This window comes from Ranitomeya variabilis, chromosome 1 (assembly GCF_051348905.1).
Source record: "Ranitomeya variabilis isolate aRanVar5 chromosome 1, aRanVar5.hap1, whole genome shotgun sequence".
Classification (NCBI taxonomy): Eukaryota; Metazoa; Chordata; class Amphibia; order Anura; family Dendrobatidae; genus Ranitomeya; species Ranitomeya variabilis.
The window spans coordinates 657,318,213-657,342,476 of record NC_135232.1 but is presented as its reverse complement, the minus strand read 5'-3'; the positions used below and the strand labels follow the sequence as shown (position 1 = coordinate 657,342,476).

The window sequence follows — 24,264 nt, the reverse complement described above, 5'->3', positions numbered from 1 at the left end:
ATGTTTTGTGTTTATTTATAAAAAATATCAGAAATTTGAGAAAAATTTTAAAAATTAGCAATTTTCAAACGTTGAATGATTTTGCCTTTAATCCAGATAGTCATACCACAGCAATACATTAATAAATAACATTTCCCACATGCCTGCTTTGCATCAGCACCATTTTTAAAATGTTATTTTATTTTGTTAGCATTTTATGAGGTTTAAAAATGTAGCAGTAATTTTTCATTTTTTCAAGGAAATTTACTACATTTATTTTTTTAGGGACTTATCCAGGTTTGAAGTGACTTTAGGGGTCCCATATATTGGGAAACCCCCAAACGTGAAACCATTTTAGAAACAGCACCCCCTGATATATTGAAAACTGCAGTCAGGTAGTTTATTAACCCTTCACGTGCTTTTCAGGAATTAATGCAAAGTGGTATGACAGAAATGAAAAAGTTTATTTTTACCACCTAAATGCCTCTAACTTCTGAACAGATTACTACAGCCGGCAGAATCTAAGGCCGCAATTTGGTCATGAATTGCCATCGCAAACATCAGGACCACAAAATCATGATCTGAGGGCACCAATTTGGATTAGGAGGAAGCCCCCACACTCTGTTAACCATTTATAATGATGTAGTCACTATTGACAGCAGCATCTAAGGGGTTAAACAGATATGGACGGTGCCAACACTGATCGTGGCTAATGCAGCACGTTGTCAGCTATAGTGTACAGCCGCCAGCTGCTGGATTGTCACCTGTGTGGGGAGGCTATTCTCTTATATCTCAGGTCAGTTAAAAGACGCATTGGCTGTCATTAAGGGGTTAAAGGGATTGTTCACTACTGGGCATCTGCTTAATCATGTCAGGGCTCCAAAGAGAATAACAAAATACCGGTAAATAAATGAATAATCACGTCCATCAACGGCGCCGCTCCAGCGATGTTGGCACTATTCCTTGAGGGTCATGTGACATTGATATTGTCTCATTACCACTTGTGGAAGTCTGCGCTAATGAGGTAGTAAAGCAATAGCTGATAGGCTGCAGCGGTCACAAGACACAACAAGGTCAGGCAAGCCACTGAGAAAACAGACAGAGCCGACATCGCTGGTTCTGTGCTGCTGTAGTAGGGGCGTATACATGACTTTCCTTCTCTACGGGGCTCTGAAGTGATTAAGCCGTGTCTACTCCAATACTTGACAACCCCTTAGAGTTTGGTTTGAGATGTCTACCCGTGCCAGGGTTGCATTACTGGGCATAAATTGTGTTAGACTGATTTTCTTGTTTTTAATAGTGACTCAAATACTAAAAATGTCAATTGATAAGACTCAAATGCCAATTGTAAACTAATACTAGTGCTGGACCATTGGTTGGGCAATGTAGGTTGTGAGGTCTAGTAGTTTAAAGACACACTCCTCCTCCTAACATCAACGGTTTTATCACCTTAATATATTGCAGTCATCATGTTTTACAGCACTGTGTTCTTACAATTGCTCATTAGGCAGCGCATGGCAGTGACATCATGCGCTGCTAACAAGCAGAGGACAGCTGCTGGAATCCTCATTGCTCCCATGCCCAGGACTATGGGCGTGTGGAGCAGTGAATATTCATTGATCTTTAATAGCGGACATAGTGTTAGCGGCAACCGCTGCTCCCATGGGCGTGGAGAGCAGTGAATATTCAATGTTTTTAGTAGCGGGCACTCGTGATCGCCCAGGGCGGCTGCTACTACTGTGCCTGCTAATAAAGAGAAATTAATATGGACTACTCCCCATGCCCATATCCCCTCCCACCTCTCAGCACCAGCTTCAGTGCATAGAGGTGGAAGGGACTATTGGTGTGGGTAGCAGTGAATATTCATTTCTCTTTCACAGCAAGCACAGGTGTCTGCTGCAGGAGCCGGCCCCTGCCTCCTGTGACCCGCTCGTCCACCGCTCCTAAACTCCCCATCCAGCAGCAACATTAGGGCAGTTCCGGTCTATAGGATGCACCCACTATTTTCCTCCAAATTTTTAGAGGAAAAAAGTGTGTCTGATAAAAAATAAATAAATTAAGTCAATCTGAAGTGTGTTACCTGTATCACCATATATTTCAGCAAGGCCTCCAGAAAATAACTTGTCAGGTCCTCATGTGCTTTGTCCCCTGACTGGGGAGGGACGAGTGGTGTAATTTCCTCAATTGTAACTTGATCTAGAGAAAATACGATCAAAGTAGTATTTTGATCAAAGAATAGCATTTAAGAACCAGAATAATTATGGATTTTTTCACCAAGATACTTCAGAATTGTTGTATAATCCTCTATGAACGTTTAAGCCCCATATCTCTGCTCCCAAGTGTCCCTCCTCTCCGCTGAGATCTCATAGTGCTCAATACAAGCTGCAGCTGTCAGTACGGCTGGATGGGCAGATACTGAACACACTTGGATTCATGAGCCATTGTATTCTATGGCTGGACTCGTGAAATACCCAATGTAGTAGCAAGATTATACAGCCATTCAGATATAGCTTTAACTGGTATGTACAACAGCCTCACCAGGTCTCACAGATCTATACTATAATGCATGCAGTTTGTAGTGTGAAATCTGGTGACAGAACCTATTTCATGTGACAATAAGGAGATGAAGAGTAGTTGACTAGTTGACAACTACAATAAATTTCTAAATAGCATAAAATGTGAGTGTTGGCAAACTTCAGATTGGGGCAAAAAAGTGTTTAAAGAACATATAAGAGGTGCTGTGGAGTTTCAGAGAAGATCATAGTTTATTAGCCACCAGGGGCCGAGCTGTGCTGGAGACTAGTCAGACAGGTGGGTCCCTGCTGGCTTCTCCCCAGCCGCAACCTTTGAGTGACAGGTCTACTGCGCAGGCTTATTTCATCGGCAGAGGAACGCACTGTAATGCGCATGCGTGGGGAAGGCCAAAGAGCGCCAGCGCATGTGTACTACAATACTTTGTTCTGCCCTCGGCAGGACATAGAGAAGTGAGCCTGCGCAGTAGCGCGATGCAGGACACTGTGTGGATGACATAGGATACGACAGCCCAATGCAGCAAGAAGGAGGACGGTAATCACAAGAAGAGAGGAGGCGCTGGATCAAGACCAGAGATGCCCATTGGACTGGACCGCGAAGACGGCGAGTATAATAAAAGCTATTTTTTGTGTTATAAGCATTTTAGAATGCTGTATATAAGGTGGAACTGGCCTTACTTTATATGGGAAAACCCTGATGACGGGTTTCCTTTAAATGAAAAAGTATTGAACACAAAATACATTAAAAACTGCAGAAAATTCAAAACATTTGCCCATGGACTGCTTCCACATGGGACTTATCTGGTGCTATCTTTTTGCAGCAGAAAAACTACAGTGGTTGCAGAGTTTTGCTCAGGAGAGCCGCGGATGGTATAGACATTGAGGTCTGTATTTGGACAGCCCAAGTATGGACACCAAGGTGGGTCTGTGAACACACATCAGAATACTGACAGATCCTGCTAAAATCAAAGAGCATCTTCCGCCAAATCTGTAATATGTAAGAAAGCTGGAGACACCCCAATATGTACGAAATGGAGGTTGGTGCCTTATAAGACTGAAGGGGTGACCCCCCAATAAGTGCCTTACTTTCTTGCAGGTTCAAGGGCTGATTGATCAGATTATCCAAAGTATATATGCCATGGTCGGAGGGTGGCGCAGGGAAGCCAGGTATGAGGCATGCGAACATGCACAGCTGCTCCCAACTGCAGTTGCTCTGAAGTGCTTGAAGCCACAGGAGAAACAAGCGCATCCCTTCAAGGCGGATCTGAAATTATACACAGTAATCACTTATCTGCAAGGAAATGTCAAGTGTCAGTCTATAGTGGTCATTAATAGAAGAAACAAATAAATGCCTCCGTATTTACTAGAATGAAGTAGGACGACGACCGCAGCCTCTTACTGCGCTATTAGCGCAGCTGGGCTCATAACCTTCACTGCTGTGCAAGGGTACCAGGCAGCGAGCAGTCTGCTCCAAAAACTCTCCATTAGAACGGTGTAAGAGCAAATGTTCATATAGTAGTATAAGTGCACTCCGCAACAATGAACACCAAAAAAGAAAAGTCCTGGAATTATGGAAATCACGGGGTCGATAGATGTATTCATGATATTTTCTAAACATCTCCATTTATTAAGTAAGCGCCACACACAGAAATCCCCGCACTTACTGCCTCGGCTGCCATCAATGAGGGTATTAATGGTTTTCTGAGGAAGATTCTGCCACACTGAATGCACTTTGGCAAATAATCAAAATCTGCTGCTGGCAGCTTCCTTTACAATTGGAGACAAATAATGACCCAGATGTGCTCGATGGGAGACAAGTCTGGTGACGCTGCATGCCATGTTAGGACACTTAGGCCAAGCAGGCTGCTCACAGTAGAACTGACAACATGCGACCTGGCGTTGTCACAAGGGAACGTCATACCGGTCCTACTTCTGGGATTATGGGGTAGGGTGGTATAATGTACAGTACTTGGACCACTCTAGTCTTCATTCCAGGTAAAGCAACACATTGGCGTTACATTGAATTAGTCATGGAACCATGAACAGATATTTTTCTTAAGTGCCCCTTGAGCTGTTTTCCACAACGACAGGCCGCATGTTATCGCAAGCAGCCTGGGTGGCGTAAATGTTTTACCACTGCCTGCAGCGTCTGGGGCATCATTGCTCGACAGTGGCAAAGGAAGCTGCCAGCAGCGGATCTTGATGATTTGCCCAGGTGCATTCAGACAACCATTAATAAACTCATTGATAGCAGCCAAAGCTGTAAGTGTGGGGATTTCTGTACATGGTGCTCAAACTCAATACTGAATAAATCAAAATGTTTCAAAAAGTTTGCTTCCATTTTATCATCATTTGCATAGTATTAACATGTTTATTTGTCCTGTGATTGCCAGAATCCCACAACTCTTCCTTTTTGGTGCTGCAATTTCAAAGTTGAAGATTGTATGTTCAACTAAATATCTTAAAAAAAAACAACAAACAACTGTAGCGTAAAAAATGAGGGCTAGGCAGAATAGGAGATTAAAAAGATTCAGTGTAATCTGTGTTGGATATCTCTAAATCCCAGCTCGTTCTATGCTTCAGACTCTAGTGAGTGGTCCTGTTCAGTGATTGAAAGCCTTCCAAGTATAAGTGTGTATAAAGAGATAGCTGTCAATCAAGGATTAGGACAATCCACTGACCTCTAAAAGAGAAGGGATTGCAATAAATTAAATGTAATCTACACTGAATCTTTGCATGCAAACCAGTATATTAATCTGTTCAGATCCTCCTGCTGCTCTCAAACATGCTGTAAAAAATGTGACAGGTGCCCTTTAGGGACAACTCCGTTATTTGTCCTTTCCCTTCCTCTTTAAAAAAAAAAAGTAAAAACTTTTTTTCCTTCTTTAAAAATAGTATAAACTGGCATATACATGAAAAGGTTGTGGACATCCTATTATGTTAGGGTATGGAGAGGGGGTTATTTTCTACTTATAGTGGCAGAGTGGCTGATAATAATATGTGAGAAAACAGCACATCCATGGCGCAAAGATGTGCATTCAACGTTTAGGGGGATTGCTGGAAGAAGACAAGTGCCCTACTCCTATGGAGAGGGGGATGACTTATCATTCTGGGAATTTACTTTCAATCAAGGAACATGTCAGTTGAATGGCAAGCGCTAAAGCAAACTTAAAAGGGCCAAGAATGGGAGTGATTGCGGGACCAAGATTGGGAGTGGTTGGGGGACCAAGAATAGGGGTGATTGGGGGACCAAGATTTGGTAGTGGTTGGGGACCAACATTGGGAGTGGTTGCGGGACCAAGAATGGCGCTGGTTGCAGGACCAAGAATGGCGCTGGTTGCGGGACCAAGAATGGCGCTGGTTGCGGGACCAAGAATGGCGCTGGTTGCAGGACCAAGAATGGCGCTGGTTGCGGGACCAAGAATGGCGCTGGTTGCGGGACCAAGAATAGGGTTGGTTGCGGGACCAAGAATGGGGTTGGTTGCGGGACCAAATATGAGGTTGGTTGCAGGACCAAATATGGGGTTGGTTGCAGGACCAAAAATGGGGTTGGTTGCGGGACCAAAAATGGGGTTCGTTGCGGGACCAAGAATGGGGTTTGGTTGCGGGACCAAGAATGGGGTTTGGTTGCGGGACCAAAAATGGGGTGGGTTGCAGGACCAAGAATGGGGTGGGTTGCAGGACTAAGAATGGGGTCGGTTGCAGAACCAAGAATGGGGTTGGTTGCAGTGGTTAGAGGAGTCAAAGCAATTATGATAGGATTTTACACTTCAAGTCTAACCAGATATAGTAATCAGGACCTTTTACATCATATATCCCTTCTGCAATGATAATTACCTTTAAAGAGTTTCCAGTGTGAAGCAGTTTCTTCAGAATCAGACCTAAATAGAAAAAAAAGTGTATTATGTTTCTACCATTACGTACATTTGCCCCCCCCACAACTAGACTATTTGGTGAGTGATGAAGGTCCTGTCCTATCACAGGCAAGTAAGACCTGATCTCATCTGCAAGAGTAAAATCAGATCCAAGTGAAACTACACTAAAATGCATGGAAAAGGTTTCTTACTTTATAGGATCTCCTCCTCCTGGTAGTTTCACCGGAATCTGTCAGCATCTAATCTGAGAGCGGCATGTTGTACAGACAGAGACCCTGATTCCAGCTATGTACCACTTTCTAGGCTGCTTGTTGAACTGAACTGCTAGATCTGCAGCAGAGAACACAGTGATTGTTACCAAAATGCAGCAGGTAGCCCAGTAAGTGATTAATTGCTGGAATCAGGGTCTATGTCCCTATATCATGTTGCTCTCAGCTGTGGTAGCAACAATCTGGTGACAGATTTCCTTTAATGATAGAACCCAGCCTGGCTGGACTCCAGTAACTAGAGCTAACATGGACTCAGTGCATGGACAGCATGTGTAGGTCTCTCCACTCTCTGCATTAGGAACTTATACTTGGCGGATCACTACACTCCCTGTAAATAGTAGATTGCCATGATAGGTGTGTCTATATACTACGGTACATTTATAAGCACACGGGATTGTATGTGAGTACAAGTGTTGATGGGTACAGTCATTGCCCAACAGAGGAGCAAGAAACTCTCTGCACGTACATCTTCACTGTAACCAATACCAACAAAGCAGGAACTTGTACACAACCAGACAGATCTAGTGTTGGGCTACATATGGCCAGCTCCACAGCAGGACAGGCAGGAAAAGTGATCATGCAAGTTTGCTAAAGCTGTTGGCCAAAGAAGCAAAACCTCTTTCCCCCATACACTCAACAGAGCGAGCATGTGCTCTCAGTGGGGAGAAGGGATGCCCATACACATTAGATGGTCTTCTGGCCCCTCTGAAAACAATAGGTTTCGCAGATATTCATCTAAAATACAGTTATATGAAAAAGTTTGGGCACCCCTACTAATCTTAAGCTTAATGTTTTATAACAATTGTTTTTTTTTTGCAACAGCTATTTCAGTTTCATATATCTAATAACTGTTGGACACAGTAATGTTTCTGCCCTGAAATGAGGTTTATTGTACTAACAGAAAATGGGCAGTCTGCATTCAAACAAAATTTGACAGGTGCATAAGTATGGGCACCTCACCAGAAAAGTGATATTAATATTTAGTAGATCCTCCTTTTGCAAAAATAACAGCCTCTAGTCGCTTCCTGTAGCTTTTAATGAGTTCCTGGATCCTGGATGAAGGTATTTTTGACCATTCCTCTTTACAAAACAATTCCAGTTCAGTTAAGTTTGATGGTCGCCGAGCATGGACAGCCCTCTTCAAATGATTCCACAGATGTTCAATGATATTCAGGTCTGGGGACTGGGATGTCCATTCCAGAACAGTGTAATTGTTCCTCTGCATGAATGCCTGAGTAGATTTGGAGCGGTGTTTTGGATCATTGTCTTGCTGAAAGATCCATCCCCTGCGTAACTTCAACTTTGTCACTGATTCATGAACATTATTGTCAAGAATGTGCTGATACTGAGAGGAATCCATGCGTCCCTCAACTTTAACAAGATTCCCGGTGCCGGCATTGGCCACACAGCCCCAAAGCATGATGGAAACTCCACCAAATTTTACTGTGGGTAGCAAGTGTTTTTCTTAGAATGCTGTGTTTTTTTGCTGCCATGCATAACGCCTTTTTATATGACCAAACAACTCAATCTTGGTTTCATCAGTCCACAGGACCTTCTTCCAAAAAGAAATTGGCTTCTCCAAATGTGCTTTTGCATACCTCAGCCGACTCAGTTTGTGGCGTGCTTGCAGAAATGGCTTCTTTCGCATCACTCTCCCATACAGCTTCTCCTTGTGCAAAGTGCGTTGTATAGTTGACCGATGCACAGTGACACCATCTGCAGCAAGTTGATGCTGCAGATCTCTGGAGGTGGTCTGAGGATTGTCCTTGACTGGTCTCATCATTCTTCTTCTCTGCCTTTCTGATGTTTTTCTTGGCCTGCCACTTCTGGCCTTAACAAGAACTGTACCAGTGTTCTTCCATTTCCTTACTATGTTCCTCACAGTGGAAATTGACAGGTTAAATCTCTGAGACAGCTTTTTGTATCCTTCCCCTGAACAACTATGTTGAATAATCTTTGTTTTCAGATCATTTGACAGTTGTTTTGAGGAGCCCATGATGCCACTCTTAAGAGGAGATTCAAACAGGAGAACAACTTGCAAGTGGCCACTTTAAGTAGCTTCTCTCATGATTGCATACACCTGGCTATGAAGTTCAAAGCTCAATGAGGTTACAAAACCAAAAAAAGTGCTTTAGTAAGTCAGTAAAAAGTAGGTAGGAGTATTTAAAACAAGAAAATGATAAGGGTGCCCATACTTAGGCACCTGTCAAACTTAGTTTGATTGCAGATTGCACATTTTCTGTTAGTACAATAAACCTCATTTCAAGGCAGAAACATTACTGTGTCCAACAGTTATTAGATATATGAAACTGAAATAGCTGTTGCAAAAAAAACAATTTTTATAAAACATTAAGATTAATAGGGGTGCCCAAACTTTTTCATATAACTGTATATGGCCACCATAAGGCCTGACTTAAGCCGGCTTCACAGACCACAATGTCCAGACCAGCCATGGATCTGCTGACCTGAACGCAACCGCTTCATATATGCCATTGAGGCTGTTGGGGTCAGCAGAAGCACGGCCAGGTCATACGTTGGGGTCCATACAAAGACTCTGAAATAATGACGTGTGAAACCAGTCTTATATATTATCTGTAGACCAATGGCAAATCCAGCTAAATTAGGCAAGACGTATTGGGACTCTGATGTCTGTGGTGGTTTTGAAGCTGCCATACACATTAGACTAATGCCAGCCAAAGCAAAGCCGCCAATATCGCCGGGTTCATCTAACAGTCTAATATGTATGAGAGCCCCCTACGTGTCTCCTGACAGATGATGATGAGGGACAGAATGATCTGGCATGCCCAATTTTGGACTGCCCATCCTCTTGTTCTCTCTGACAACATCTGGCTATGGCTCTTACATAGAAAGCACAAGGGGCGCTCCTGTGTATGGGAGAGACAGCAGAGATAGCTGGCAGCCAGATGATTAGCCAAAACACTGTTTGCCAGACAGCCATCTATAAAGTGTATGGGAGATAAACAAAGAACATTAACAGCAGATGCTAATACAATATGCTGTGGTTTGCCAATGATCTGCTATATACCCATCACTTATCATGGGGGTGCTTGATATCATACCCCAACTTATTTGATAGTGATGACCAATCCTAAACAAATAGACATTTAAATCAAAGTAGTGTAAAATCCCATTAATCTGCAAGAGGAGGTCACAGCTGCTTCTGAAGGCTTAATCTGCTATAAGAAGAGAGAGCCATTTGTAAAGGATTACTATTTAACAAAGGGTGACATAGCTGCTTCTAAAGGATTTATCAGAAACTCTTACATACACAGAGAGCCCACAACAGACATACTGAAGAGCTGTGAAAAGTCTCACCTGTTTCTTCTACAGTTTCCTTCCTGCTGCTGCTTCATGATACACAGGAATCCATCTAATATTGCTACATATATCACTAGCTCCAGCAGGAATTGCAGCCAGCACCATCTACACTGTGCTTTCTTGCTGCATATAGTCCACCCCCAGCTCAGAAGCGGAAACTTTCACACAGAGGTCAAGGTGGTGAGACAGTGGAGTACCCAACTGCAATCTCCCTTTATTGAAGGGCCAATGCTACAAGCACCAAATTAGAGATTATATTGTTCTGAACTATAACCTCATTATATGTATTTGTTCTATGCCTGGTATTCTGGTCACTTGAGGTACTAGGTCCTCTTTATAAAGAGATTTTCAGGATTAGAAAAATGGTCTTTTTTCCCCCCAGGAACAGCACTACTCTTGTCTGTAGTCTATGTCTGGTATTACAGCTCCGCCCCATTTATACGATATCAAATACGTCCCGTAGACAAAAGTAGTACTCTTTATTGGAAAATATGCATGATCAGAATCACTTACAAAATACAGCTTGTATTTAAAAAACATGTTTTCTTGGATCCACACATATATCCTTTTACAGTGTGAGATACAAGTATTGGAGGTCTCGGTCAGATCCGTGCACATCTCCTGCATCGGTCTTTGGCACCCTCCTGTATTATGTTGGTGATCAGTAAATCCTTCAGGCAATTTCTTAATACCTGAAGGAAGCTGAAACAGACCACCTGTTTGGTACAATTTCACTGTATTCCTCCCTTCCTGCAGTTCGGAGGATTTGAACCTGGGTCACTGTGCTGGAAGACAGTAGCTCTACCTATGTACTATACATGCAGGGGACTGAGTACTGTTACCTCCTTTCAGGACCCTACACCCATCAATTATCCCACTGAGCGTGCCAGCAGGTTCAGCCAAGGTACCTAGCCAATGTGTAGCCTAAACAATGTTGCAGTGTTTAATGACCGATCGGTCAATATTTACAGATTGGTGGTAAATGCTACTTGACAATAATCTTGTAGCGAATGCACCTTAGGCTGTGTTCACACCTGCCTGAGGTTTTGTTAGGCACTTTTAACAACTGTCTGAAGCTTTGTTATAAAACAACAGGTGGTGGAAACCAATTTACCCCATTAAAAAGCAATGGGGTCTGTTGTCCGGATGGATTTGGCCCTGCAATATAGTGCCTGTTGTAAACTGATACCTGGATGCAAATGTGAACAGAGACAAATCCATATGGTCAATCGCGGATATTCGCATTTGTGCCTTAAATGATTGACCGCTACTCAGACAACCCCTTGTTAAATACTTTGTACTATAATTGCCCTGTTTGTACTTGCCTCCCATACCGATGCCATTCCAGAAATGTTGGCGGCGGGTCTCCCAGGGATCACATGACATTGTTATGCCAAGTGAGCCCTGCAGACAATCAGCGGCCGCTATTGAGCTACTGACAAACCTCGGGCTGCAGGGCTCACGTGGCATAACATTGTTACGCGCCAACCACAATGCTGGTACAGGAGTGAGTATCTGTTCATTTTTATTTTACAAGGAGAACTATAGTATTTAAGAAGGGGTTGTCCGAATTGTGGACAACCCCTTTAAAGACGGAGGAACAGTAAGTCTAGTAGAAACATAAAATTAAAGGAGAGTTAAAGAGTAGCAGAAACTCTAGAAAACACTCACTGATGCTGTGATACTGCCATCGTTGGTGGATTCTCTCAGGAAGAAGTTGCAGAATTTTCTAGGAGAAATAGAGAATTGTCAGGCTGGAAAACACAGTTATCCTCAGTGCATTCAGGACTCAAAGCGCGTTAGGTCCACACAGGATTTATCTGCAGAAGATATTCCACCGCAGACTCCGCAAAACAAACCCCAAATTCTCTGGCTTTTGTAGTGGATTTGTCGCAGGTTTCCCTCTTTTTATTACGAAGGGTGAAATCTGCAGCAAAAATTGACATCAACAGCGTAGGTCAATTTAAAGGGATTCTTCCAGCTCATCCCTACTCTCCACCTCCCTCACTTTCGGAGGTCCTAGATCATAGCCACATGACACGGCTCTCTCTTCTCTGTTACAGCCGCACGCGACACAGTGCGGGACAGTGCATGGACGCTGCGTGGCTACCTCAAAGGGGCAATGGGCACCCTAATGAGCACATGGGAATAAAACATCTCCAGTTTAAAAGGGGCATTAATAAATATATTTAGGACCTATCCACAGTGATACATGTATGATCCCTCGGGGACGACTTTCAGGTCCCCCAGAGATGCCAAAAATGGGTTTCCAAGGTTACCTGTATGGAGAAGAAACTGATCCACTATGGCAATGACAGACTGGCTATCTCATTCAGCTCCGAGGAAGCAAACAGAGCACTGAGAAAGCATGCGCACCACTGCTGTAGTCACACCGGAGAATCTGGACTGCCCATTCTCAGGACCACCAGGGTCCCAACAGTCAGACCCCCAGCAATCATCCATCCAGAGGACAGGTGATGAATGTATTTTGTGGGTAAATCAGTTTTAGTTCGCCACTAAGCAACCATTGCCCAAACTAGGGAACCGAGAACATTTATGTTAGAACATGTATTATTACCTCGAAGATGAAGAGGATGGCATCGAGCTCTTCACGCTGAGACTTGTGGCCTAAAGGCAAAAGCAAAATATGACCTCTTGGCTCTCCTGACATGGAACAAGATCGCTGGAGCAGCGGGTCTTAGAGCTTCAAGTTATTCCGTTCCTCCTGGAAAAACTTTGCATAAACTGACAATCGGGTGTTACTACTTAATTTCTCATTATAACGTGTTGTTACATTTTGTACTGCTGTCAGCACTGACTGGACAGCGTCAGATGGGAATGGTAACACCTAGTTGCCAAATTTTTGTATGTTCTACATGACAGAAGAAGTCAACGATGAAAAGAACAAAAGAAAATGCTCTATAGTTGTTAATGGTGAATGCAATTAATTAGCAAGAGATAGCCTGTAAGAACCACCAACAGAACCAGATCGCCTGATGGTGGGCGCCCCATAGGTCGCTGTCCCGACCTCACCCATATCGCCAAGAGATAACCCGTAAAAGCCACCAACAGAACCAGATCGCCTGATGGTGGGTGCGCACTAGACCGCTGTCCCGACCTCCCCCAGAGATAGCCCGTAAGAACCACCAACAGATCCAGATCGGCTGATGGTGGGCGCCCCATAGGCCGCTGTCCCAACCTCACCTATATCGCCCAGAGATAGCCCGTAAGAACCACCAACAGATCCAGATCGCCTGATGGTGGGTGCCCCATAGGCCGCTGTCCCGACCTCATCCATATCGTCCAGAGATAGCGCGTAAGAACCACCAACATATCCAGATCGCCTGATGGTGGGTGCCCCATAGGTCGCTGTTCCGACCTCACCCATATCGCCAAGAGATAGCCCGTAAAAGCCACCAACAGATCCAGATCGCCTGATGGTGGGTGCGCACTAGACAGCTGTCCCCACTTCCCCCATATCGTCCAGAGATAGCCCATGAGAACCATCAATAGATCCAGATAGCCTGATGGTGGGCGCGCACAAGACCTCTGTCCCAACCTCCCCATATCGCCTAGAGATAGCCCATAAGAACCACCAACAGATCTAGATCGACTAATGGTGGGCGCGCACTAGACCACTGTCCCGACCTCCCCCATATCGCCCAGAGATAGCCCGTAAGAACTACCAACAGATCCAGATCGGCTAATGGTGGGTGCGCACTAGACAGCTGTCCCGACTTCCCCCATATCACTCAGAGATAGCCCGTAAAAGCCACCAACAGATCCAGATCGCCTGATGGTGGGCGCCCCATAGGCTGCTGTCCTGACCTCACCCATATCGCCAAGAGATAGCCCGTAAAAGCCACCAACAGATCCAGATCGGCTGATGGCAGGTGAGCACTAGACAGCTGTCCCGACTTCCCCCATATCGCCCAGAGTTAGCCCGTAAGAACCACCAACAGATCCAGATAGCCTGATGGTGGGCGCGCACTAGACCACTGACCTGACCTCCCCCATATACAGTCATTTTTGGCTGAATGGAGGACACCCACTAAGCGTAGATTTCCACATTGAAGGGAACAGATGTGGACTGTAGGGAAGGCTCCTCCTTACCCACAAATCACATAAGATGTAAATGAAGGATTGTGCTAGATGGACACAGAGGACCATATGTGGGATAATGTTCCAGGGCCCAACGAGAAGAGAAAGCAAGGCACATTACTACTCTAGCAGTAAAACTGAATGTTTCAAGGCTTACCTTTCTGTTTCAAAGATGTCTCGATGATCACAAAGTTTTCAAAGAAAACATAGTAGATGTGCGAGAAGTTCTGTTCAAAAAACTGCTTGAGGTCAATAGATTCGGCATTTTCTACAAAGAAAGAGAGGAGAACATGAATAAGTCTACAGACCTTGCCGCCATGATGTCAACTTAATGTTCGTGGGCCCAAAAGCAAAGTCTCCAATACAGGTCTCTGAAGGAAGTGTGTCGCCCCCAAAACGCTAACTAACCCACAGGTATATAGGAGACTTACTGTGGAGACACGGGTTCCCCAGTCCGCTAGCCGAAACCGCATGGACCAGGGATCGTCCCACCGAATGCACCAATTGTGCCAACAATCAAGATATGACTGCGTGCTCAGTTTGCAAATTGATACAGTATAACGGTTCTCTGAATTTTTAGCTGCGCCAAGGGTGCACCAAAGTCCCCTTAGGCTACTTTCACACTAGCGTCGGGCCGAGGTTCCCGACGCTAGCGTTGTCTCCGCCGCACAACGGGGGCAGCGGATGCATTTTTCCAGCGCATCCGCTGCCCCATTGTGACGTGCGGGGAAGCGCGGGGAGGTGGGGGCGGAGTTCCGGCCGTGCATGCGCGGTCGGAAAAAGCGGACCGTCGTTAGCAAAAAAAGTTACATGTAGCGTTTTTTGCTCCCGACGGTCCACCACAGCACGGCGCAACCGTCGCATGACGGTTGCGACGTGTGGCAATGCGTCACAAATGCGTCGCTAATGTTAGTCAATGCAGAAAAAACGCATCCTGCAAGCACTTTTGCAGGATGCGTTTTTTCGGCAAAACGACGCATTTGCGACGTATTGCAGTTAACGCTAGTGTGAAAGTAGCCTAATTTGCATACAAAATAAATCTGTTTATGCCAACTAAACCTAAACTACAGATATGATTTTTATAAAACCCACTGCATACCTGTATAAGTGGTTTAATTAGCGTTTTAGGAGTGACAGACTCCCTTTATTAGTATTGACCTTTTCATATCAGCCAAAGGAGCGACCGCCACCCCAGCATGCACTATAGTTTTACAGTATCTCCCATCAAGTTCCAAAATTCAGAGGAATTTGATTTTAGGTTTGACATGCTATATACCCCAAAGGTTTACACTCCCGGCAATCACCTCATCACACTACCTACCGCCATTAAAGTTGTATTCTCATGTTATTAAACTGCTTTAATTAGTTAGACAGTATAAAAATAAGCAAGTTTGCAGTTAATTTGCTTCTTCTATCTGCTGCCATTCTCCTGCTGTGAGAGCTTGTATCTTACATAGAGTACATCTGGTTTCCATAGAGCTCGGCCACTAGTGTCTGGCAGAATGTGCGCAGTAGTTGCATTCCAAGAGGGGTTAACTCCTAACATCCCAGTTAGCTCTCTCCAGCCTATTGTTTTCCACACAGCAGTTTGTTACTTCTGACCTTGTCAGCTCCTGATCAAGTTGACCTTTTCAATTCTTTAGAATCATAGTCTTCCTACCCCCAGAATTGGCAGTTTCCAGAGCAGTTCTCCTACTCACAAGTCCTAGTTATCGCTATATGTAAATATAGTGAGAACAGTGTAATCTCAGAACAAGCACTGACGGATCATTAATATGTTGTAGTAGAATGAAGCTACTCACTAGAACTGTCACTCAGGGAGGAGCACCAACCAACTCACCCTCAAGTAACCAAGAAGTAAGGAGACTGCAGGGCTCTGAGCTGCTAAAGAGACAACTTGAGCATCTCTTAGTAGGCAGGTATTGTGACCCATGCCGTAAGAAAGGCAGGTCTTCCTTCCTGTATGGATTCTCTCACCGGGTGCAAAGGGATCTCAGAAGTAAATCACTGCAGTAGAATTTCTCCCAGGCAATGGGCTCATGGCCGAACAGCTTATCCTACATTGTGCAGAAACACTCACTACACGGGTCAGTGCCATAATGACTGCTCAGCTTCCTTCCTACTACTGTACATGTCCTGTACAGGTATCCAAGACATGGGAATAAAATATCCATATAATAAAGGTCTGACCAATCCCCTCCCCCAAAAAATCTGAAAAGGCAGGGCAAGAGGAGATAAACCAATAAAGTAAACTTTAATCAATGTCTGTAACCCCCAAAGCAGATGCCGGGACAGAAAGTGATGACATCCTGTATTGGGTCACGTGACTATGCAGACCTGTACTTGGTTTCAAATGCCAGGTGACAGGACACCATTGGATATGCCTTGGATGCAGTCCTGTTCCAGCAGCCAATCACAAACTTAGATGACAATGAATCCCGTCATAACGGCTGAGTATAGCTTACTGCATATAATATTATTTTATTACATGTGCTGCCGGCAAGTTGTGCCCTTAAAGGGGTTGTTCCATGAACAACATTTGTTACCTATGACCAGGGACCTCAAACAATCATGAGAACGGGTTCCTGTGTCCTCGGTGGTCACGGTATACTCGAAACGTCCGCCAGTCCTATATACATGTAATAGAACAGCAGTGCACCACTCGCCTCCAGTGATGGGTGAGGGGCCCTAAAATTGGGACATTATACAAAAATGTAATGGGAATAACGTTTTGAATGCCCTGAAAAAGTGAAAATCTGATTTCAAAACAAAAAGAAAAAATAATCAAATGTTAGAAGGGGTTTTCATACTAAATCCAAAAGAAAAAAAAAAGTAAAAAACAGCCAAAGACGAAAAGGTCATAGAAATGAATGAAATACATGTAATCATTTTACAGCACTTAGCTGTGAAATCTTAAAACGTAATCATTATGCAATACATTTCCAAAACCAAAAGCCTTGGGCTAAAAAACTAACAAGCCGATTATCCATGACCCGGGCAGTCACGTCTATTCCGCCTCCCTGGAAACCAATATATTCAGATGTAATTACTTCACATCCTATTTGTGCCTTGCCGGAGGAATGTAAGGGAAGCGCCCACACACAATATATTTAGACCAAAAGTACAAGATGATTTAGTCATAAAAACAAATCTCAGGATCCTTTCAGGCCTTTTTCAGATCTTACAAAAAATTCACACAGAGGTTTGTTTGTTTTTTTAAAGTGGATTTTGAAACCGATCAGCTCCAAAACCCTAAAAAACAAACAAAAATAAACCAACTTCCTGTATAATGCTGATTTAAATAGGAAATCCACATCGATTAATTTATGATCATACAATGAGTTCTTCTTTATTTTTACTGATGAGACTTTAAAAACTGCTGTGGTTCAGGAATAAAAAGTTACAAACTTGAAACCGAATGTGCCTGCCGGTGTCAGATTACCGATGTCAAACACAAAGATACAGACAGGGTCATATTTTTGTCCAGCCGCTTCACTGATGCCTCCACCTTGTGCCAGTCATTGCACTGGTTACCCAATCTGCTACAGAGTACAATACAAACTCATCTCTCTAACTTACAAAGTTCTCCATGGTTCTGCATAACCCTACATCTCCTCCCTCATCTGTCTATCACCCTACCCATGCTCTCTGTTCTGCAACTGATCTTAAACTAATATCATCCATATCCGAGTCTCAGACATCCTTATCCAAGACTTTTCTCGTGCTGCATCAGTTTTCTAGAATGCACTACCCCAGATGATACAATTTATACGGTACCTATTTCCCACATATCTAGGCGTGCTTTGAGAACACATCTCTTTAGACAGGCCTATCACCTCACTTCACTAACCTAACTCTCCACTGTTGCCCCTTTCTAAATTTCCCTCAGAATCTGGTCGCTCTTATTCATCTGTGGCCACATCCTCCATGCACCCAAAAGCACTTGGTAACTGTAATTATGCAGATTACAGCTTTATCTGAAAACCTCTATTTATTCGAATGGCTGGACCACGTTCTACCTATTGTGTCCCCCCTATTTCCTTATAGATTGTAATTATGTTACTTGGTAATGTCTTTATTGTCTGTCCCAGTTTAATTGTAAAGAGATGCGGAATATTATTGGCGCTATAGATATAAATTATTATTACATTCTTTACATAGCTGACAACTACCGGCATGGTAGACTGGCAGGGAATCCATTTGATCCAGAGAACTAGTCTGATTGCCAGAATTTTCCTCCTAATATTGAGCAATTAGCATTAGTCTCCGGGAGTCTTTGTTTTCCTCTGGATCAACATGTTAGGCTACTTTCACACTTCCGTCGGTACGGGGCCGTCGCAATCCGTCACCCCGACGTACCGACGGACGTTGTGCTAAATGTAGCACAACGTGGGTAGCGGATGCAGTTTTACAACGCATCCGCTGCCCATTGTGATGAGCGGGGAGGAGGAAATGGTGGATCCGACGGACAAAAAAAGTAATATTGAACGTATTTTTGTCCCGACGGACCGCTAAAACACGACGCATCCGTCGCACAACAGATGCGACGTGTGGCCATGCATCGCAATCCGTCGTCCATTAAAGTGTATGGCAAAAAAATGGATCCTGGGGGCACATTTGCAGGATCCGTTTTTTTGCCATAACGACGGATTGCGACGGAGGCAAAAAGACGTAAGTGTGAAAGAGGCCTTATGTTATAGGTTGAAGTCAACGGACTTATGTCTTCTTTCAACCTTACAACTATAAAGTAACAAAAAGCTGAAAAATAAATAAATAAAAACCACATGGAACTGAAAATCGCAAGGATTTTTCCTCTTAAAATAATAAAAAAAAATCCTCTGGACGAACATACCCTTAAAATTCTCTAGGTCAGTGGTATGCAGCAAGAGGCCCTTGGATGCTTGCCCCATGGTCACCGATTCATCTCTTGAAGGTAAGATTTTTGATGATCATCACGGCCAAACAGACCATTACATCCTTATGAGATTTCTAAACATCTCTTTATGAAACCATGGATGTTAATGTGGAGCTGGTATGTCTATAGCAGGGGTGTCAAACTCATTTTCACCGAGGGCCACATCAGCATTATGGTTGACTTCAAAATGCCACTTGTAATTGTAAGGGCTCCTGCAGATGTGCTTGCAATATGGTTTGAGCACGGACTGAAATGTACAGACTGGCCAGGAACTGAAAGAAAGATGTCCCTGGGTAGTAGGGCTAAGAGCATTGTCCATGGGTAGTAGGGCTAAGAGCACTGTCCATGGGTAGTAGGGCTAAGAGCACTGTCCATGGGTAGTAGGGCTAAGAGCACTGTCCATGGGTAGTAGGGCTAAGAGCACTGTCCATGGGTAGTAGGGCTAAGAGCACTGTCCATGGGTAGTAGGGCTAAGAGCACTGTCCATGGGTAGTAGGGCTAAGAGCACTGTCCATGGGTAGTAGGGCTAAGCGCACTGTCCATGGGTAGTAGGGCTAAGCGCACTGTCTCTTTGTAGAAGGGCTAAGAGCACTGTCCATGGGTAGTAGGGCTAAGAGCACTGTCCATGTGTAGTAGGGCTAAGAGCACTGTCCATGGGTAGTAGGGCTAAGAGCACTGTCCATGGGTAGTAGGGCTAAGAGCACTGTCCATGGGTAGTAGGGCTAAGAGCACTGTCCATGGGTAGTAGGGCTAAGAGCACTGTCCATGGGTAGTAGGGCTAAGAGCACTGTCTCTTTGTAGAAGGGCTAAGACCACTGTCCATGAGTAGTAAGGCTAAAAGCACTGTCCCTGGGTAGTAGGGCTAAGAGAGCGGTCTCTGGGTGGTAGGGCTATAAGAGAGCTGTTCCTGGGTAGTAGGGCTAAGAGCACTGTCCATGATTAGTAGGACTAAGCACACTCTCTCTGTTTAGTAGGGCTACAAGCACTGTCCATTGGTAGTAAGGCTAAGAGCACTGTCCTTCAGTAGTAGGGCTACAAGAGAGCTGTCCCTGGGTAGTAGGGCTAAGAGCACTGTGCATTGGTAGTAAGGCTAAGAGCACTGTCCCTCAGTAGTAGGGCTACAAAAGAGCTGTTCCTGGGTAGTAGGGCTAAGAGCACTGTCTTTGGGTAGTAGGGCTAAGAGCGCGGTCTGTGGGTAAAAGGGCTAAGAGAGCTGTTCCTAGGTAGTATGGCTAAGAGAGCTGTCTGTGGGTAGTAGGGCTATAAGAGAGCTGTTACTGGACAGTAAAGCGAAGAGAGCTGTTCCTGGGCAGTAAAGCGAACAAAGCTGTTCCTGGGTAGCAGTGCTAAGAGAGCTGTCCCTGGGTAGTAGGTTAAGCGAGCTCTGATATACTTCACAGGCCAAGATGAAATGCTCCATATGCCAAGTACTGGCTGTGTCTGATTAAAAAATTGAATCACACAAAAGTGCTGGCAGACTGTGTTCTTAGTGCTCACCGTTTATGCTGGCTGTCAGACTGCGCTCACCGTTTGTGCTGGCAGACTGCGCTCACCGTTTGTGCTGGCAGACCGCGCTCACCGTTTGTGCTGGCAGACCGCGCTCACCGTTTGTGCTGGCAGACCGCGCTCACCGTTTGTGCTGGCAGACCGCGCTCACCGTTTGTGCTGGCAGACCGCGCTCACCGTTTGTGCTGGCAGACCGCGCTCACCGTTTGTGCTGGCAGACCGCGCTCACCGTTTGTGCTGGCAGACCGCGCTCACCGTTTGTGCTGGCAGACCGCGCTCACCGTTTGTGCTGGCAGACCGCGCTCACCGTTTGTGCTGGCAGACCGCGCTCACCGTTTGTGCTGGCTGACTGTTAACGATGTGCACTGTTCACTGTGACAAAGATGGCACCTGCTCCTTTTGTTGGTGCTGCGCCCTCTTATAACTTATTGCATCTGCTCAGATTCAAAGATCACATGAGCTCCCTGTGCCGACTCTGCCCCAATGCTAAGCACTGGCTGTGTCGAGGTGGAACCTTGACGCGGGCCTCGAGTTTGACACCTATGGCTAGCGGAACTTCTGCCTGTAACACCAAAAAAAGAATTTGTTAGGTCTGACAGTGATGTTAGATGAGACGGCCAGGGTCACAATTAGTGTACCAATTCATCCCAGAGATATTCAATGGGATTGAGGTGCAGGTAAATCGGGTTCCCCAACATCAGATTTAGCATGACTGGCGGGATAACTTTCTAACCACTGGGGTCTCCACCGATCCTCAGAACTGGGTCTCTTAAAGAGCCCCATGCGAATGGAGTGGAGGTCAATCATGTGCACTGCCAGTCCATTCATACTAAAGGGAGGGCTGAAGACCAGCCGAGAGCAGCACTCAGTCATCTCCTGCGCTACCATAGAGCAGCCACGTGCATGATTGACAACGCCAAGATTTCAGGCGTACATCAAATCAATTTAGGGGGAGTGGAGTACATTTGTGCCAAAATCTGGGACATTTTAAAAAGTCATAATTGATTAATCAGCCCAGAACATCTGGAAACCCAAAATCCTGCTGATAACGGTGAACATAAAACAATGAACCAAAAAGCAATTTAAAAAAATAAGACTTTAAGAAATGTACTAATTAAAAGATTAATGGGAAAATGAAAAGCAGGCAAAAACTAGACAAAAAGGTGCAAAGGCAATAATGAGTAGGGCCCAATTTCTCCAGACACAAAGTGAATGCTGCTGTGTTTTAGAGCAAAAGCCGGCTAAGGACTATAGGTCTGATTCATCAAGACCAAGGTTGTTCACGCCGGTATCGATGAGGGGGTCTGATGAGGGGTATGCCTCTTCAGGAGTGTGGAGCATCTGGATAGTGGCACGTGCCAGAAATCTTACTCCATTCAGGTACTGGAGTGAGATGTCTGGTGTAGAGAATGCCACAGCTCATCATGAGTACGACCATTTTATTGGACATGGGAGAAACTGGCGTGAAAACGCCAAACCCCACTAAATTCTGGTGCAACTCAAAGTTGTGTCAAAATGTTGAAACTTTTCAAAGTTTTTACACCAGAATTCTGTTATGAAAGCTTTGATGAATCGATGCCTATGAGTCTTGGTATGACTAGTCTGAGACCGGTCCCCCAGGGTTTCTACCTACCGACTCCCCTAGGCACATAATTCCAGCTTTTCAAAGTATTGCCCTAAGAAGAGACTTAGAGCATTTTAGAAAATGCTCAACAAAAAATATCCCAACGCGTTCTCTATGATTCTCCTCCTTTCTTCCCATTTTGTCATATATCACAATTCAAGAAGTTTTCTTTTTATATTTCTTTGTGAATCTTATTCTTCCTTCTCTCGCTTTACGTAAAATTCTGCAGCAGGAGCCTCCCCCCCCTGCCCATTAATACAGAAGAACAACGATTGATAACACCAATGTGTAAAAACCTGCCCACTCAGCCTTTTCCCAGCCAAAAAATCCTGTAGAAAACAGCGTGGGCAAGTATACCCAGTCTACTTTTATCATTAACTGCTACATTTAGTGCTCATTTGCCGGCTCCGCCGTCTTTGAGCCCCCACAATCCGCTGCTCCTTGGCAACAGGAGACCGGCAGAATATTACATTTACAATCTAAGTCTGCAGTGCGAAGAAAGCATGAAATATTTAAAAAGGCGTACAAGATAAGTAATGCACGGCATTTACAAGGCAATCACTGGTTTTGTAGTTCTAAGCTGTGCGTTGATGAGAATGTGTTCTACAAGCGGAGTTTTCCTTTAAGGTTTGTCCGCACTTGTCACTTGAATAAATAAACGTCACGGTGGGTACAGGGCCTGGTATGTGCGGTGCCGAAGCTAATATTCTTCACTCTTGTAATGTAGAAAGCACGGAAAACAAACAGAGGAGATACGTGGAGCCAAAACAATACAAGTATCAAGCGGCGTTAGACAATGGCAGGGAAGTCCCTGCCCGACACTTTGCATCCAGCATGACTAATACAATACTAACCATGCAGGTCTGAGGAAAACGGTCATCAAGTGGCGTGGAACTACAAGTACATTCCCACCAAGTCGCTTCCTCTCCTAGACGACACCACCCGCAGCTAGAATGGTAATAAGAAAGGAAAAGGGCCAACCTAAGCACACAATCCCTACACTGCAGAGATAAGGCTCCATGCACTAAAAGCATTAAAGAGAATTCATCAGCAAGTTTTTGCTATGTAATCTGAGGACAGCATGAGGTAGGGGCTGAGACACAGATTTCAGGGATGTGTCACTTTATTAGGCTGTGTGATGCTGTTTCAATACAATGAATGTTTTATAATCATGGGATTATCACTGCCTGGACTACAGTTCATGTGAGCCCTGGTCTAGCCACGCCCCCACTACTTATTAGCAGCTCCCTGTCAACAGACAAAGTACATTGCTGTGGTGTGGGCAAGGTAACTTTCTGAGCTCTGCTATATCTAAGCGCTTTGTGTCACAACTGCTGCACCCAGTAAACTAAGTGACATTGTTGGAATCAGGGTCTATTTCCCTACATTATGCTGCTCTAAGACGAGGTAGCAAAAACCTGCTGACAGATTCCCTTTAAAAGGTGCTGTCATCTCTCGTTTTTATTTTTTTTAATGGTTTTCCTAATATACTAGAATCATCTTTATCTATATGATAGAAAATACTTAACTGATTGCTGGTGGTCTCACTTCTGGAACCCCAGGGATCCTGATAATGGGGCTGGGTAGATCTCAGTCCGACTGGTTGAGCATGCGCACCTCCTCTGCAATCATTGTCAGCTGGAGACAGAAGCACAGCGCTCGGCCTTCTCCAGCAGTCCTATAAATGATGAATGGAGCACAGGCGTGCATGCTCAACCTTGGCACAGCCCCTTGTTTGAGATCCTTGTGACGCTCCAGCGGATGGACCACCAGCAATCAATTAGGATTTCTTCATCACATGGATAGGGGATAATCTAGTATCTTGGGAAAACCACAAAAAGCTTAAAGATGTTGGACAGCCGCTGCTTAATCATTTCAGGACTCTGTATAAAAACAACAAAACAATGGTTACTCCCCTCCCGCAGCAATGATGGCGGTGCTGATATTCCCGGTGGGTCACGTGCTGTTCTTATCTAACGGGTCTGCTGCATGCCTCAGCCGTTAGGTTCACTTTAAAGCCGCAACTGCGCTTTAAAGGGAACCTGTCATCAGATTTTCTTGACACCTAATTAGAGAGCAGCATAATGAAGGGAAAGAGACGCTGATTCCAGCAATGTATCACTTA

At 44.7% G+C, this 24,264-nt stretch overlaps 1 protein-coding gene across 4 annotated transcripts in view; it reads right to left on the bottom strand.

Annotated features, from left to right (window-relative positions):
- RALGAPA1 (Ral GTPase activating protein catalytic subunit alpha 1) overlaps positions 1-24,264 on the bottom strand; it is a 236,193-nt gene that overhangs the window by 198,865 nt on the left and 13,064 nt on the right. For all 4 annotated transcript variants that reach the window (XM_077262721.1, XM_077262692.1, XM_077262701.1 and 1 more), the window contains exons 2-7: positions 14,252-14,362; positions 12,572-12,621; positions 11,665-11,722; positions 6,348-6,391; positions 3,597-3,774; positions 2,060-2,175 (exon numbers count right to left, since the gene is read on the bottom strand). In XM_077262721.1, the coding sequence (XP_077118836.1) occupies positions 2,060-2,175; positions 3,597-3,774; positions 6,348-6,391; positions 11,665-11,722; positions 12,572-12,621; positions 14,252-14,362 (557 nt within the window). The remainder of the gene's footprint in view (positions 1-2,059; positions 2,176-3,596; positions 3,775-6,347; positions 6,392-11,664; positions 11,723-12,571; positions 12,622-14,251; positions 14,363-24,264) is intronic.